General features: G+C 32.5%; 1 protein-coding gene across 1 annotated transcript in view; it reads left to right on the plus strand.

Moving 5' to 3' along the window:
- The window catches only part of LOC134531610 (H(+)/Cl(-) exchange transporter 7), a 176,136-nt gene that overhangs the window by 74,806 nt on the left and 86,784 nt on the right, over positions 1-14,546 (plus strand). Inside the window, exons 8-11 of the mRNA XM_063367361.1 lie at positions 3,249-3,408; positions 7,435-7,576; positions 11,582-11,675; positions 12,543-12,712. Of these exons, the coding sequence (XP_063223431.1) occupies positions 3,249-3,408; positions 7,435-7,576; positions 11,582-11,675; positions 12,543-12,712 (566 nt within the window). The remainder of the gene's footprint in view (positions 1-3,248; positions 3,409-7,434; positions 7,577-11,581; positions 11,676-12,542; positions 12,713-14,546) is intronic.

Here is a 14,546-nt window from a genome sequence, read left to right on the forward strand (position 1 = left end):
TTAAGCCATAATTGCACTCCTATAATTATTACAAAGTTAGTCCAGCCTCCAAAACATTTATGAACTTAGGTGTGAAGATTATAGTTCAAAAATAATTAAATACTTAGATGGTTTCTGCAAGTTCCGTTTCGTTGCTGCAGAGTTGTAACTTAAATAAAATAAACATATAGAATATTTGCGGGATCCTAAAATAACAAGTACACTTGGGGATAAAGAAAGAAGGTTTATAATATGCGTCCTCTGGCAGTAGTTTGTGCTATTTATGGAGCGTTATTTAAAACACTTCTCAAGCATGTCGCTGGCGGGATGTTCCAATTGCCTTGAGGATTGGAGGGATGTGAGGGGTGGTTGCATATGGGACTCTGTGGGACGATGTCTCGGATGATGTCAAATTTTGGGAATTGATTACATAATCTTCTTACAGTGTTACAGTAGTAGAAGTTTCCTGTAATTTGTGCAAGTGAAGCTGAGGGTGGTTAACTAGAATTTTATATGAGTAATTTAAGACTTAAAGAAACATGTATGCTGTCTGGACGCTGAAAGAAAAAGACTGTAGACATTTAACCTCTATGACTCTTATTTAAAAAGTTCTTGAGATTTTAATTTTTGTTTGCACAGGAAATAAATAAAAAGTTCATTAAAAGTCAGTCTGGTGGATTTAAGTTGCTCTGTACCCGTATTTACACTTTTCTGACCTTACCAATACCATGAAAATGACCTTTTTCAACCGGGTTTTTTGTGAAGTAAAAATCATCAGAATTTAAGGAACTCACCAGTCGGACATTCCCTGGACCTTCTTGCATTGATTCATACATTTTAACAGGTATGTCATAATGGAAAATTCTTAATGGCTCTACTAGAAGTAAACGTGTGCATCTGCGAAACTGCTCGCCGTCTTGTGACGCCCTCTGTAACGGTCTGCCGGATGCTTCCCCTCCCGCCGAGCTGAAAGACTGGAGGGAGGTGGTGTGGGGGCCGAGGCCTTGCCAGCTACTGGCGTATCAATTACGTCTCTTCTCACGAATGCTCGCATGAAGCTAAAACTGTGGGAGAGCACGAATACATGCTGCTTAACTTTCAGTACCTACCTGTGTCTGCTAAGTGAGTGATTGTATGTATTTACATACATTAACTGTAATTTACTTTATCTTTAACCCAGTTCTATATTTAAAAACCATTTCAGTCCGGAAACTTGCCTATTGGCAAATGTTGTATTTTTGACGACCCTTGTGCCTGTGCCACTGGTGCAGAAATGCTTTTAATTTAGTAACAAATTTAAATTTAAAAAAAAAATGCAGTTAAAAATTAAAAAAAAATTCAATAATTAAACATTTTTGGTATTAAATGTTTTGTAAATTAAAATGCTCATTCACAGCAGGGCTGTACTGGTGGCACCATAGAGGTTTTCAATTAATTTTGCGAATAACCGATAAACAATCACATGGAAATGAACAGTCTATGTATAGTAGTGACCAGACATGTATTTCTAAGACAGTGATTCTGATAGAATTATTTTTACGCACATTGTCACAATGTCTGTGTGCCATATACACAATTCAGTGTCAACATGTTACTACTAACCACTGAAATAAGTATTTTGCAATATCACAACACAAATATGTTTTGTGTAATTGGTGCGCCAACTATGTGGCAAACTGAACTACAGAAGCAAAGAGCGATAGAGGCACATGACGAGGCGGCGGCCCCAGTCGTGTGAAGGCCAGCAGTACTGGAGGGGAGAGGGAGATACTAAGAGCAGGGGCAGGGAGAGGGAGAAGAGGAGGAGAGAAGAGAAGAACGCGGCAGAAGAGGGTGGCGAGCAACAGTATACATACTTCATAAGTTACCACCCAGCTCCGAGCAAGAACGACATGCTATAAACGCCGTAGCGCTTTTACGCTCCAGCCAAATGGTGTCCTTAAGCTTATTTGTAATATAGGAAATATTGATCACGCAAAAACAAATAGGTCTATTACGAATACTTGCAACTAAAATTGTAAGCAAAACAAGGCCACAATATTCATTTTGTATATAGAACCCTGTGTTTAGGAATAGATCAATCATTTAGCCAAAATTATTTTCATTTTAGAAGTAAAACATCAGTTATGGCTATCATAAATCAAAACTTTATGAAGGGGAGAGATATTAACATTTCAACTTTAACTTTTATGAATTTTATACGGATTTTATTTCAGCATTTTTAATGTTTGTAATTTCATTGTGGTACAGATTCTTCCTTCTTAATTAATTTTGTGTATATTTTAGTCTACACAGTTTATTTGTTCAAATTTTCCTCCTACATGTTTGGGTCAGCTTCAAACCAATTTTTATTTTATCATATATTTAGTAAATATAAATATAAGTGGATATTCTAACAATTGAACCTGTCTAATTGATGTTAAATCTCCAGAATATTACTCTCAATCAAATTAGTGTCAATAATACATGATTAATATTGAATGGACTACATTAAGTCCATGTATTGTTACATCAAATATGATTGTTACTAAAGTATTTCAAATTATGTTTGAACTACTGTTGATACAGCAGTTTCATCTATGCTGTAATTCTGTGAGCTTTGAACTTATAATAATTTTGTTGCAGTGGAGCTAATAGCATTGTCTTGGTTGCAGCTAATGGCATGTGACAGACTGGTTTTTCTGGCTTTTTCTTTGCTTGAACCATATCTGCTTCACACACACAAGGGTTTACATACTTATTTTTGCTATTTCTGACCATGATAGCTTAGCAAAGAAACAAATGAAACTAAAATTGCAGAATTGAAAAGTACAAATAGATTGGTGCAATATGATACTGACTTTACTATCAAAAATGATATAGAAAAATATACATTTCAGTTTGTTAAAATTTTTCCCATGTACCATTGGCTTACTTCAAAGAAACTTCTCATGAAATATTAAAGCTATGTAATATTGAAACAAATAAATTATCAATGTGATGCCTAAAGTTAATGCGCAATAGTGGTGCTCATAGAGTTTCACAGCTATATTAAATGTGTATGTACACCATGAAATTAAGGAGGTGGTCACTAATATTCACATCTAAATGCCTAATGAAATTCTACCACTCTAAAGGTACAACTCTAGCATGAATTGGTGGGAAACATGTAAGCTCTATGAATTTCTGTCCTGCCAGCATTACAGTACAGCTTTGGTATTTCTATAACATATCTGGCTTACTTAACAGAAAATGGTTTTAAATATTGGCTGTATTTTGTCATGTTTCAGGGGAACTTTCGTATGCTGGCCTATTAAATTTTGGTAAATTTTATGACATTACATATGACTTGAAAGAACTTCCAATTTTCATGGTAATGGGTTGTATTGGAGGATTATTGGGCTCTCTGTTCAATTACATCAACATGAAGATTACGGTTATGAGAATGAGGTAATTGGTATTACAATTCACAAACCACTTACTAATTTTTATTTTTAAGAGTGTACTTGCTGTAAGCCAAGTAAAAAACTTAGTTATTTGCAGTTTTAATACCACATGTTAGTTTTGTGGAAGTTGCAGTTTTTATATAATATTTTTTTGCAATTGACTTTGAATAATATTCATCCAAATATTACTGTAATAAATCATTATAAAATAAAATAAAAGCATTGAACATTTTGCAAAATCTACGGCCTTTTGTGCAGAAACAATTTGATTTAAACCTCAGTTACCAGACACTGAAAACCTATCTTGGTAAGATTTTGACAGAACTACTGCTGGTTCTGAATGGCTGACTGGCAGCTGTAAGACTAGGCCATTTACAGTTGTGACTACCCTCCCGACTTAAATAAATAATTATTGCCATATGTTTGATGGATAACTATATTCTGTAAATACAGCGAAACAGCTGATTATATAAAAAATTTAGGTCATAATGCTCATGTTTGATATTTATGTTTTTTATTTATAAATGTTTTGAATTTTTTTTTAGGAATAGTTAAGTATTTGGTTTCTAGGAAGTAGTTCAAATCATTTTTACATGTTTTGAGTTTAGTATGTATGAAAATCTTTTTATATTTCTTATTTCATATAAATATTGCTTTCATCTAATAATTTTTACGTTTAATATCATTTGTAAGATATAGTTATAATTTTGGTTAACAGTTGTGTCAGCCAATAGACAGTATCACAAAACCCAATGTGTGAGGGTGATAGAGAGAGGCAAGTGTACATTGTGTGTGGGTGTAAGGACTATTTGTGACTCTCAATAAAGTTATTAGTCTGTGTTGTGTGTGAGAGAGAGAGAGCGAAAGACATGGGAAGTTCCTCTTGGCAAAGTCATCTCAAGGAATCTTGGGGAATTTTAATATTGTACGTTTAGTTATTGGCTGTAGTTGAAAGATGCTCTGTGATTGGGCCACAAGTGCAGCTTCTTCATGTGGAAAGCTGGTGAATTTGTTGGTTGCTATTTGGCAGTCATCACTTTGAGGTGAACACAGACAATCATGTTTGTGTGATGGCTCCTCGAACCTAAAATTATATGTAGTTGTGGTTAGTTGCACATCTGTGGTCCACACAGTGCTGTTTGAACATTTCTTTTGGACAATTTCAACTTGATGATTCAACCTCGGGCATAAGTGGAGCCTTTGTAAAATTTGGCATAAAATTTTAGCCTGAATTAAAAAAGTGTCCGCAGGATGTTATTATCGATCCAACATCGTCAATATTGTTTCCAAGAAATCATCTTTTCTAAACTCGTGGATTAGAGATTTTTTTTTTTTAATGTTGAATTTTTTATTTGTGAACTGGCATTGTGCAAATTTGGATTAAAAAATAATAAATCAAAAAATGTATTTTTAATTTTTTTTTGTATTTCCCATGTAAAGCTTATCAAAATTCCCTGGAAAATAATAGAAAACAAAGATTGTAATGGAAAAAACTTTTTCAGTGCCAACAAATTGTGAGAGTGCCGACTGGTCACTTGTAGGTGACAGTTAAGGATCCTTGTGTTATCCAGGACAGATTTGGACTGCAGCACAGTTATAGAAGCTGCAAGAATCATGTTATATGACTATTGGGAAGCAGTATTCTTAAAGTATTTGAGCCTTACTGGAACTTGGAGTCTAGTTAATTTTTTTGTTGTATTTTCTCTAATTGGTTGCCAAGTTTATTTTAGATACCTTGAAACCTGATAGAATACTTAATTATAATGTACCATTTTTACTTGAAAAAGCCACGACCTTGAATAAATCTCATATCCCTAATATTTAGACCATAAAAAAATTATTTGTTGTGTTGAATAAGCCTCATACCAAATTCAAAAAAGAGTACTTGTGACTAGGCCTGTGCGAAGCTTCGACTAAGCAAATAAATCAAAGCTCTTTATAATATTTAATTTGGCATCATTAGGAAATTTGCTATTTGTTTTATTTGAAGCGTCGATTGTGTGCAGAGTGTTGTGTCTGATGTGATGCTTTACATTGGTTGCAAAGCTTTTAAAAATTTGAAACATGAGATTTGCTGCTTCTCAGTTATAATCCCAAATTTTCCAATTTTCTGAAATTGTGCTTTATAATTTTGCAAGTACAGATTAACATAACTAAGTGAATAGATGGTTAGGTTGGTATTATATATAAATCACATTAATACAAAGAAATCTCCTAGTTACGTTACTGAATTTTACCGTGTTTTGGAAAAACTTTTATTTTAAATTTAAATCATTGCAATCATTCCCTAAACTACACTTCACAGAAAACCTTTTTTATGTTTCTATACATTTTAGATAAATACCATTTTTGGATACCTACATGTCAGATGATGTCATAAATTTGTAACACAGTAAGTAAATTTCGAAAACCAATTATTTGGATACCTCAAATGTATTATTTTTCTTCATTCTTTCTTTTAGAGCGCTAATTGATAGTACCAATGTATGAGGCCAACGTGATAATGTTCTTTGTTGTATATGTAACCACAAGAAAGTGTTTCACCTTGTTTTCTGCATAATTGTATTCGTGTAATCTCATTCACATTAGAATAGGCATGAAATAGTTATGTCCTATTTTACATTAGTAGTTTCCTATATATATATTTTTTCATTTCATATAATAATTAGGGGTGCATGAGTACTTGACTTGAGCCTGATTTTAAATTTCGGAAATTTTGAGTAGATCACTGTTTGGTTTAGGAACATAATAAAACATTCATGAAACATATTTAATACAAACCTGAATAATCTAGGCTTATATATACCCAGTAATTGTGGTACTCGTACAACACAGTTCAGTAGAAAATGTGATTAGTTGATGCAGAACTGATTAAAAAGGTATTTGTTACAAGTACCTTCAGCATGCGGCACTACACTCTCCTGCTATTTCATTATAACTAACAATGTAGATCATTCAGTATTGAATGTGCTAGCGATAGTGGCTTATTTTACATAATTTCGTTCTTTATTTATGGTTTTAATTTTTGTTTGGCCATATTTGCAATCATTTAGCGCATCGTCATCATAATTTAGTTTACGTTAACGTAATCTAAAAACACAAAAATAAGATATAATTTCTATGAATGCGTCATACTCAAAATTTTGTATGTTTTGTGGCAGTTACAACTGTTTCTTAAAATGAGCTATGTATACCCTTTTCCACATGAATGTGTTTTATACAATGTGTTACTGAAAAGAAATAAACATACAAAATAAACGTCTACTTTACCGTCTGCCTGGCTTAAATTAAAAACGGCACACGTAAACGTTAAATGAAGACAAATGAACAACTGACAAAAAAACATGGACGAAGCACCATAGTTACAGCACAAACACAATATATAGTTACCTTTTAAATAACTACAATAAAAAGAACTACAGTTAATGTAGGCAAACCATAGTTACTGCAGAAGCACAATAATACCACACATCCACCATAGTTACCGTAGACAAAGATAAGGAAAATACAGAGTTAATCACTAAGAATGATAGCGAGGAAAATGAGAGTAATAAAGTCTTAATTAAATTAGTTAAGTAGGGGAGAGTGTAGTGTGTGTGTGTTTGTGTTTGTTTGTGTGTGTTTGTGTGTGTTTGTTTGTGTGTGTGATATCAATGGTAACCCATTGTATTGTAAATATAATAAATAGAAGATTATGCTTTGTATGCCTAAATATACTTAAAAGAATTCATTACAAATTATGTATGGGGAATGTATAAAATAGGTGTTATTTCTAGCTTGTTTAGGACGTTCAAATATTTCATCACATTATCATGTATATGGCATGAGTGCAGGCTTCTCCAAACCTGCAATCATTCTAGATGATCCTTTGTACTAAATATTTGTATTAAGGTAGCCTATATATATTTCTGTTTTAAAAGTACACAACTATCTTTATACAGAAGAACCTTTTTGTACCACTTTTATTTTATCTCTACATATAATAATAAAAAAAGTTTTCTGTTCATTTTATTCTGTTTTCATATTCGAGGTATGTGAAGAGAAAGTGGCTGAAGGTGTTGGAAGCAGTTTTTGTCGCAGTGATATCGGCTAGTATCGCTTTTGCCATGATAATAGCCATTAATGATTGCAAGCCACGTGTGGATGAACAGTCTCCACAATTTCCAGTTAAGGTATGAATAAGAATTATTTACCTTCTTAAGGTGAAATTTTGCTGTAGCAATTTGATTACTCAGTTGCAGCAAGCAGTCCCTTCATTAAGAACACAGCAGACTAGTGTGCAATGCTGTTGTTTCCACAATTTACACACACTCACTTACCCTTGACAATCTAACAGACTTCATTTATTTATTTGTTTATATACCTTCATAAATTATGACTTAAGTGTTGGTTTTAAAGAAATATGTATATTTCAGACATCTATTCTAACATTTTAAATCTTAATGTTAAAACTATAATTTATAAAAATAATAAATTAAAATAAATCTTCTAGTACTGGCTATTTTCCATATTTAGACTTCTCAATTGTGTTAAATGTTCTTTGATATGCTGTATTTTATGTGTTCTGAAGTTTCTGAATTTTTTACTGAATGATGGTTCTGTTTCTATTAAAATCTCTGTGCAATGGTTGAAAGTGGTCATGACCAGAATTTTAAAAATTTTAGGTTTAAGATTTATTGACAAAATTGGTCACAATTTTTGCAGATATTTTAGCCAGGATCATGCTGTCTGCATAGTCCCTCTACTATGCTTTTACTGTTCACTATTTTTGTCTAGTAGTACATCCTAAGCTCTTCGGTGTATTGACTTCTTGGACTTTCTCACTATAAATTTCTTTTCTGTGTAAATTATACAAGACTTATGATATTTTATACAGAATAATCACAAATCTCAACAATTATAAGTTATTTTCCTTTATTAATTAATAAAATTAGTGGGAAAAAATCACTACTCCTAATTTGTTATTTTAATTCAATAAATTTCTGGATCTCATAAACAGATTGTGTTATTTAAGTGGTCTAGCTTTGTCAAGCAACCATGACTTTTCTTTTAACTTCTTTCTGTAAAATAATATTCTTTGTTTTTTTTTTCCATGTTTAGTGGTTTTTTATTTTGCGTAATATGTACGTCTTCTAGGTGTAGATAGGCATAAAACCAATCATAAATCAATATACTTTTAAGTGAATTTCAAATAAATACTACCTATTGTAGCCGTTACCATGGTGTGAGTTCTAGAAAATTTGTATATAGTTTTTCGTTTCATGGTACATAGCCCCCAAAACCATCATCAACTCAAAAGATTAAATATATATATTTATATATCACAATTTTGGGACACAAAACTGCCGTAATTTTTCACACATCACTTCCAAACTTATACATAAAATCTAGTAGTGGAAAATCTCAGTTGAGTTTGTTAATGGGCAATATCTGGCCAAAGAGGTACAAATGATGAAGGTTTTTTGAAGAACAGAAAAATCACTGTAACCCCCCTAGTATGGAAGATATCACATCCATTTGAAAGTATTATAACTCGTAGGAGTAATACCAAAATCTTTTGTTTTACTAGGTTTTTGATACGAACAACGATAACTGCAAGGATTTGAAAAAACAACGGCTAACTTCGTAGGCACAACATCGAATCCATACAAATTGTGTGTTATTCTTATAATTTTTATCTAAAATTTTTATCTGAAACATTTTTTATTAGCAGAATCATTGCTGCAAGGGGTTGAAAAAATGAGGGTTAGTATTTAAAAAAATTTATAACACTGTTAGTAGGTACACTATCAAATGTGTTCAGCATGTTTGAGTTGTATAATTTTTATCTAAACTTTTGTATGAAACAATTTTTTATAATACAAAATATTACTGCAAGGGGTTGAAAAATCCTGGGGTTGAAATAAGAAAATAAATAAAACTTCTGTATCTTGTACTGTATCTAATAAATGTTAATTTTTGTTTCACTTTTTAAATATTGTTGTAAACTTACGTCTAAAGTATTTTTATATTCCAATCATTACTGCAAGGAGTGGAAATAACAAGTGTAGAAAGAAAAAGTGATTACTTTTTTTAAATTAGATATACAATTAAATCCATTATAATTTATTATAAAACTCCTAAACTTTATTTAATCATTTGGCTGAAACAATTTTTGATGAAACGAAATATTACCGTAAAAACAGGATTTGAAATTTAAAAAAATTAAAACTTCATTAGTATCAAATTCATTGGAATTTATTAATGACCATCTTAATATTACCTTAAATCTTTGTCAAAAAAAATTCATACGACTACGTATTAGTGCAAGTGATGGAAAATAGTGTTTGCAGATCAATAATAATTGCATAACTACCTTAGTAGGCTTAATACAAAATTCATTAAGACATTCAATGCTGAATGAATTAATTTAAAAACATTCAAAATATTTTTGCTGCATGGAATATGAGAAAATGTAAAATCTATTTTTTTTTGAATATTGGCGAACATATAGTATGTTATGTAGACTACATTAAGTTCTTATAATTTTCCAGGAGTTTATCGAATTTTCCAAAATAATTACAGAAGAAATAGGTACTTTGAAATCTACCTATATCTGTAGGCTGTGCTGAAAGGAATTTTTTAATAGAACAAGTCTATAATTTTAATGTTTCCTTTCTCAATTTATTAATCCTGTATCAAGTTTGTTAAGAGACGAGTTTATGAAGTTACATAACCAGTGCCTTCCCTAATTATCTACGGTATTTTTCAAGATGGAATATTTTTAGTAATATAGTAAATCAACTGATTATACAGTTCAAGGTCATGATGCCCTAGTTTAAAAGTGTTTATTTTATTAGTAGATGTGTGATATCGTTCTTATGGGTATTTTAGTAGTTTAGTCTAGAAAGCAGTTAATGTACTTTTTTACTTGTTCTGAATCTATTGACTAATTTCTACTATGCTTAAACGTGTTTTTTTGGTGATTGTTTTACATGAATCATGGGTTAATATGATGGTTTTTAATGTGTGGTTTCAGTTGGTATGTTTCTAGAACAGTGTAATTTTTATTATTGTATTTATTTTTTTATTTTTCAGTTAAAGAAAGGTGCTGTGGCACCTCATTGATAGACAGTGTTTTCTCATCCTGTGTTATAAGGAGATAGAAAGTAGCCCAGAACCATGAGAAAGGCTTCAATCCGTGAACCTCTTAGTAAAGTTGTCGTAAAAATATCTTTGTAGGTGTAGACAATAGGAAGGTAGTTTTTTTGGAAAAGTTGCTATTTTGTACTTTTTTGTGTTTTTTGTACTGTATTTTGTATGGCTAGTAATCACTCAGATTTGCCATGGTGTCTAGCATCTCAAAAGTTTAACATTTTATTGTGAGTTTGAGATGAATTTAACCCCTGTCGTCTAGACTGCGCCAATGAAAAACTCTTTTGGATCATTTAATTTGAATTTCATTAACTACAGACGTCAGCAGAAACCCATGAGAGGGTGCTAGTGAACTTTAGAGTCGTCCCAAGAACGACTTGGTAGTGCTGTGTGTTCAGAAGCAACCATGGGATATTTTAGTCAATAAAAAGAAATAGTACTTTGAAGAATTTCCCAAGTTTTTATTAACGTCAAATCGAAAGTTCTTTTTGGGTGGAGAAATGTATCCAGGAATTGAATCAAATAATTGTATAAAAGTTAAACGTGTGACAATTTTCATTCAAGTATTATAAATCCACAAAATTTGGCTGTAAACTGTTGATTTTTGAACAGAATGTCACCCAAAATAAAATAACTTTAATAACTTTAATCTTAGTGAACTGTCTTGAATTTACTACCAGCAGGATACCATGATTTTGTAAGTGCTTTATGTATGTACAATTCAAGCCATAGCTAGCTGGAGAGGTCTGGATTGTCATATGTTTAGAGTTTGATATATATAATTTGAATATTTAACATCTACAAAATTACATATTTTTAAATAAAATAATTTTGAAAACATTAATTTACTGCACATGCACAATCATTGTGTACCTGTTTAGATATAAAAAAAAATTGTCATAAATTTCCAATACATAGTTAACTGTGAAACAAAACCATTACATATATCTTACATGTACTTGTTACCATTTGTGTTGGTGGATATTTTCTTGGCGATAGAAGTAAAGGGATGAAGTTAATGGGCATGCATGTTTTGCCTACAGTTTCACTGTGAGGAGGGAAGCTACAGTGCGGTGGCAGCTCTGTGGTTCCAGACGCCGGAAGCCAGCGTGCGGCTCTTGTTCCATGGACCCGCAGGTGTTGCTTGCGGAGCAGAAGTCTCTGTGGCTAAGTGATGGGCAGAGCTCTGGTGGAGAGCTGACCTACCACAAACTCAAACTGAACCTCTAAAATGTCTCTGATAATCTTGGAAATTTTACTTAGATAAAACAAAATATTTATTTTTAAATTATGTTTAGATGTGTAAAATCAAATACATATTGTGTTTTAAAACTTCACCTTTGAATCAGTGTAACTGCCTGATGAAACTAGTTCAATGTAATTGTAAGCAATGTTTTTGTGTTTTATTGTTAAAGAATGAAACTGAATTTAAAAATATTAGTTATAAAAAGATTTAAATACCTACTAAGGCACAAAAATAAATTAGCCTGGTCCTTTGGCCTTTCCACACAGTATAAACCATACCAACCGAACCCCTACACTATACCCACTTCCATTCCCTCCCCCTCCCCTTCATTAAGTACCTGTAGACTGCAAGATAGAAATTAAGAAACAGTTTCTCGATTTACTTACATTTGAAAAATAAGTCTTTCGAGTACAAAATGCAAAACTTTCTTACATAGGAAAATGAAATATAACTGAAATAACTGAATAAATCCTTTTATTTTGCATAAATAGGCATATTATTTATAAAAATAAGCTCTTTTTATGTTAAGGTTTAATATTATTTGTATTTTACACTTCGTAGGTAAGGTTATTATTATTGATAATTAATTTTTTTATACTTCCTTCTAACACTTTTCTGCAGTTTGCTTTGCCCTAGTACAAGTTTTAAAATAAGGGAAATTTTTTTTCATTTTCTGTTGCTTTGATTGTAAATAATGGTAAAAGTAAATTTCTCTTCTGTTGTGATATTAAGAAAAGTGCATGTTTCCCTGTCATCAGGCTCGCACAAGGCTTTGACTGTCGGTGTCTTCTTCTTGCTGTACTTCATCCTGTCGGTGGTAACGTACGGCCTGAGTGTCTCGGGCGGCCTCTTCATCCCTGCTCTCCTGACTGGGGCCGCCTGGGGACGCCTCGTGGGGATCGCATTGCAGACATTCTTCCCAACTTGCGTGAGTTGTGCTTGGTTTGGCAACTACCTACCTACTGGCTTCTTCACCTGTAATATCAGGAAGTTAGGAGTAAGACGTGATTTTTTTTTTTTTTGCTGTCATAAAACTTTGGAGAAAACCATGAATTATGAACAGGTAATTTTTTATGTGACTAAAATAATTGAAACGCTGTATTTGAAACACTACAGGCTTCCTGCAAACTGCATCACATGATGGGGATTGGATTCACGATAGGCAATTTTGCCGCAAGGTTTCTTCTCTTTTTTGCATTTTTACATTTCTTCTTTTTGTTTTAACCACGATAAATTACTGAAGGTGTAGCATTATTTTTAATTTATTTTATGTATAACATGATGTGTTGAAAACTGAGGTACTTAATTTATGGGCAACCCTGAAGTATGTCATGAATATTTGGATTGGTAAAAGTTTTGTATTGCATATCCAAGTTTATCGCTTGATCCTAATGGCATGAATATATCCTGTGGTACATGATGCTTGCTGTTTTAATTTAGTACATCAAAAAATCTTGAATATGACCAAAAATTGTGATGTAACAATGAATTATGATCGTATTATTATATCAAATAAAAATCTGAAAAGGAATTTTTTTTCTTCCTATCATTGTTTGTATGTTATAATTTTATGTCCAGGATCTTTCGACTTACTAAATTAAAACAGCAAGCATCATGTACCACAGTATCAATCATACAGGATCATGCCATCAGGATCAAGTAATGTACTTGGATACGTAATACATAGGGGTAGTCAAATTTCGTTAATGACGAAATCGCGAAATTTTAAAAAAATCACTTGCACATGATGTGTAATACAAATAACCTTACTTGGTAGTGATAAGACGTTAATATACTGCATTTCGTTTGAACGAAATTTACTGTGATGCGCGAAATCCGTAGTTTTTCACGAAATATGACGAAATCACGATATTTGCGCGAAATTAACCTTTTTTATCGCGAAAAATCACGTTGAATCATTCTGGAACCTGCACAAAACGTTTATTATTACAAGAGGTTATATGTGAGACGCCATCTTTGCTTTTGTTTTTCTCTAGCACCCATAGAGTAGTGTGTGGCAATAAACATCATCACTTTAGCAACTGGTGGACAAATCAAAGATGGCGTTGGTAGTTACGAGTGTCGAAATGTTCTATGATTTTATTTTCACGAGTGCGTGTCTGTCGAGTTTAAGTTCTTTATTTCCGAGTGGATGTAATATGTATCTCGCATTCTATGATTGTTTTCCGTTAAAGTTTTTGTGGCATGTTGGTCATATTACCGTGGTCACTGTGGATATAAACATATAAAATGCCGAAAGTTGTGTTTTCGAAAGAGCTAAAGAATATTACGACGAAGTATTTTATGTGTTCAGTAAAGAAAAAGGCATCTTGATGAGCAAATCGCCTGTTAAAAACACTGTAAATTTCGAGCATCGCACAAGGTGAACAAAGATAGGTGTCAAGCATCGGTTCTGGAACTAAGCGTCAAGTTACTCTAGAACCATATATTTCACGTATGAAAACTATTACATTCAGACGTACGCCTACTCAGTCTCCGTCGTCGCACACGTTCTTACGAGACGTAGAAGGCCATAAAACGACAAAAATCACATTATTTTGCCGACCACAAATGCGTCTGGTGACGCCATCGTCAATACGCCTTAACTCACTCTTTGTTCCTTTCTCTGAATCGGCCAAACGCAGTCCAGAAAACAGCGTCACTTCCATATTAACCAATCAAATCATAACTTTCAAAATGCTAATTGTTGTATCTGGGCGTCCTAACCGAGGCGACTGTTTATTTTCGTAGTTGTCATGGCA

Source organism: Bacillus rossius, chromosome 5, assembly GCF_032445375.1.
Source record: "Bacillus rossius redtenbacheri isolate Brsri chromosome 5, Brsri_v3, whole genome shotgun sequence".
Lineage (NCBI taxonomy): Eukaryota > Metazoa > Arthropoda > Insecta > Phasmatodea > Bacillidae > Bacillus > Bacillus rossius.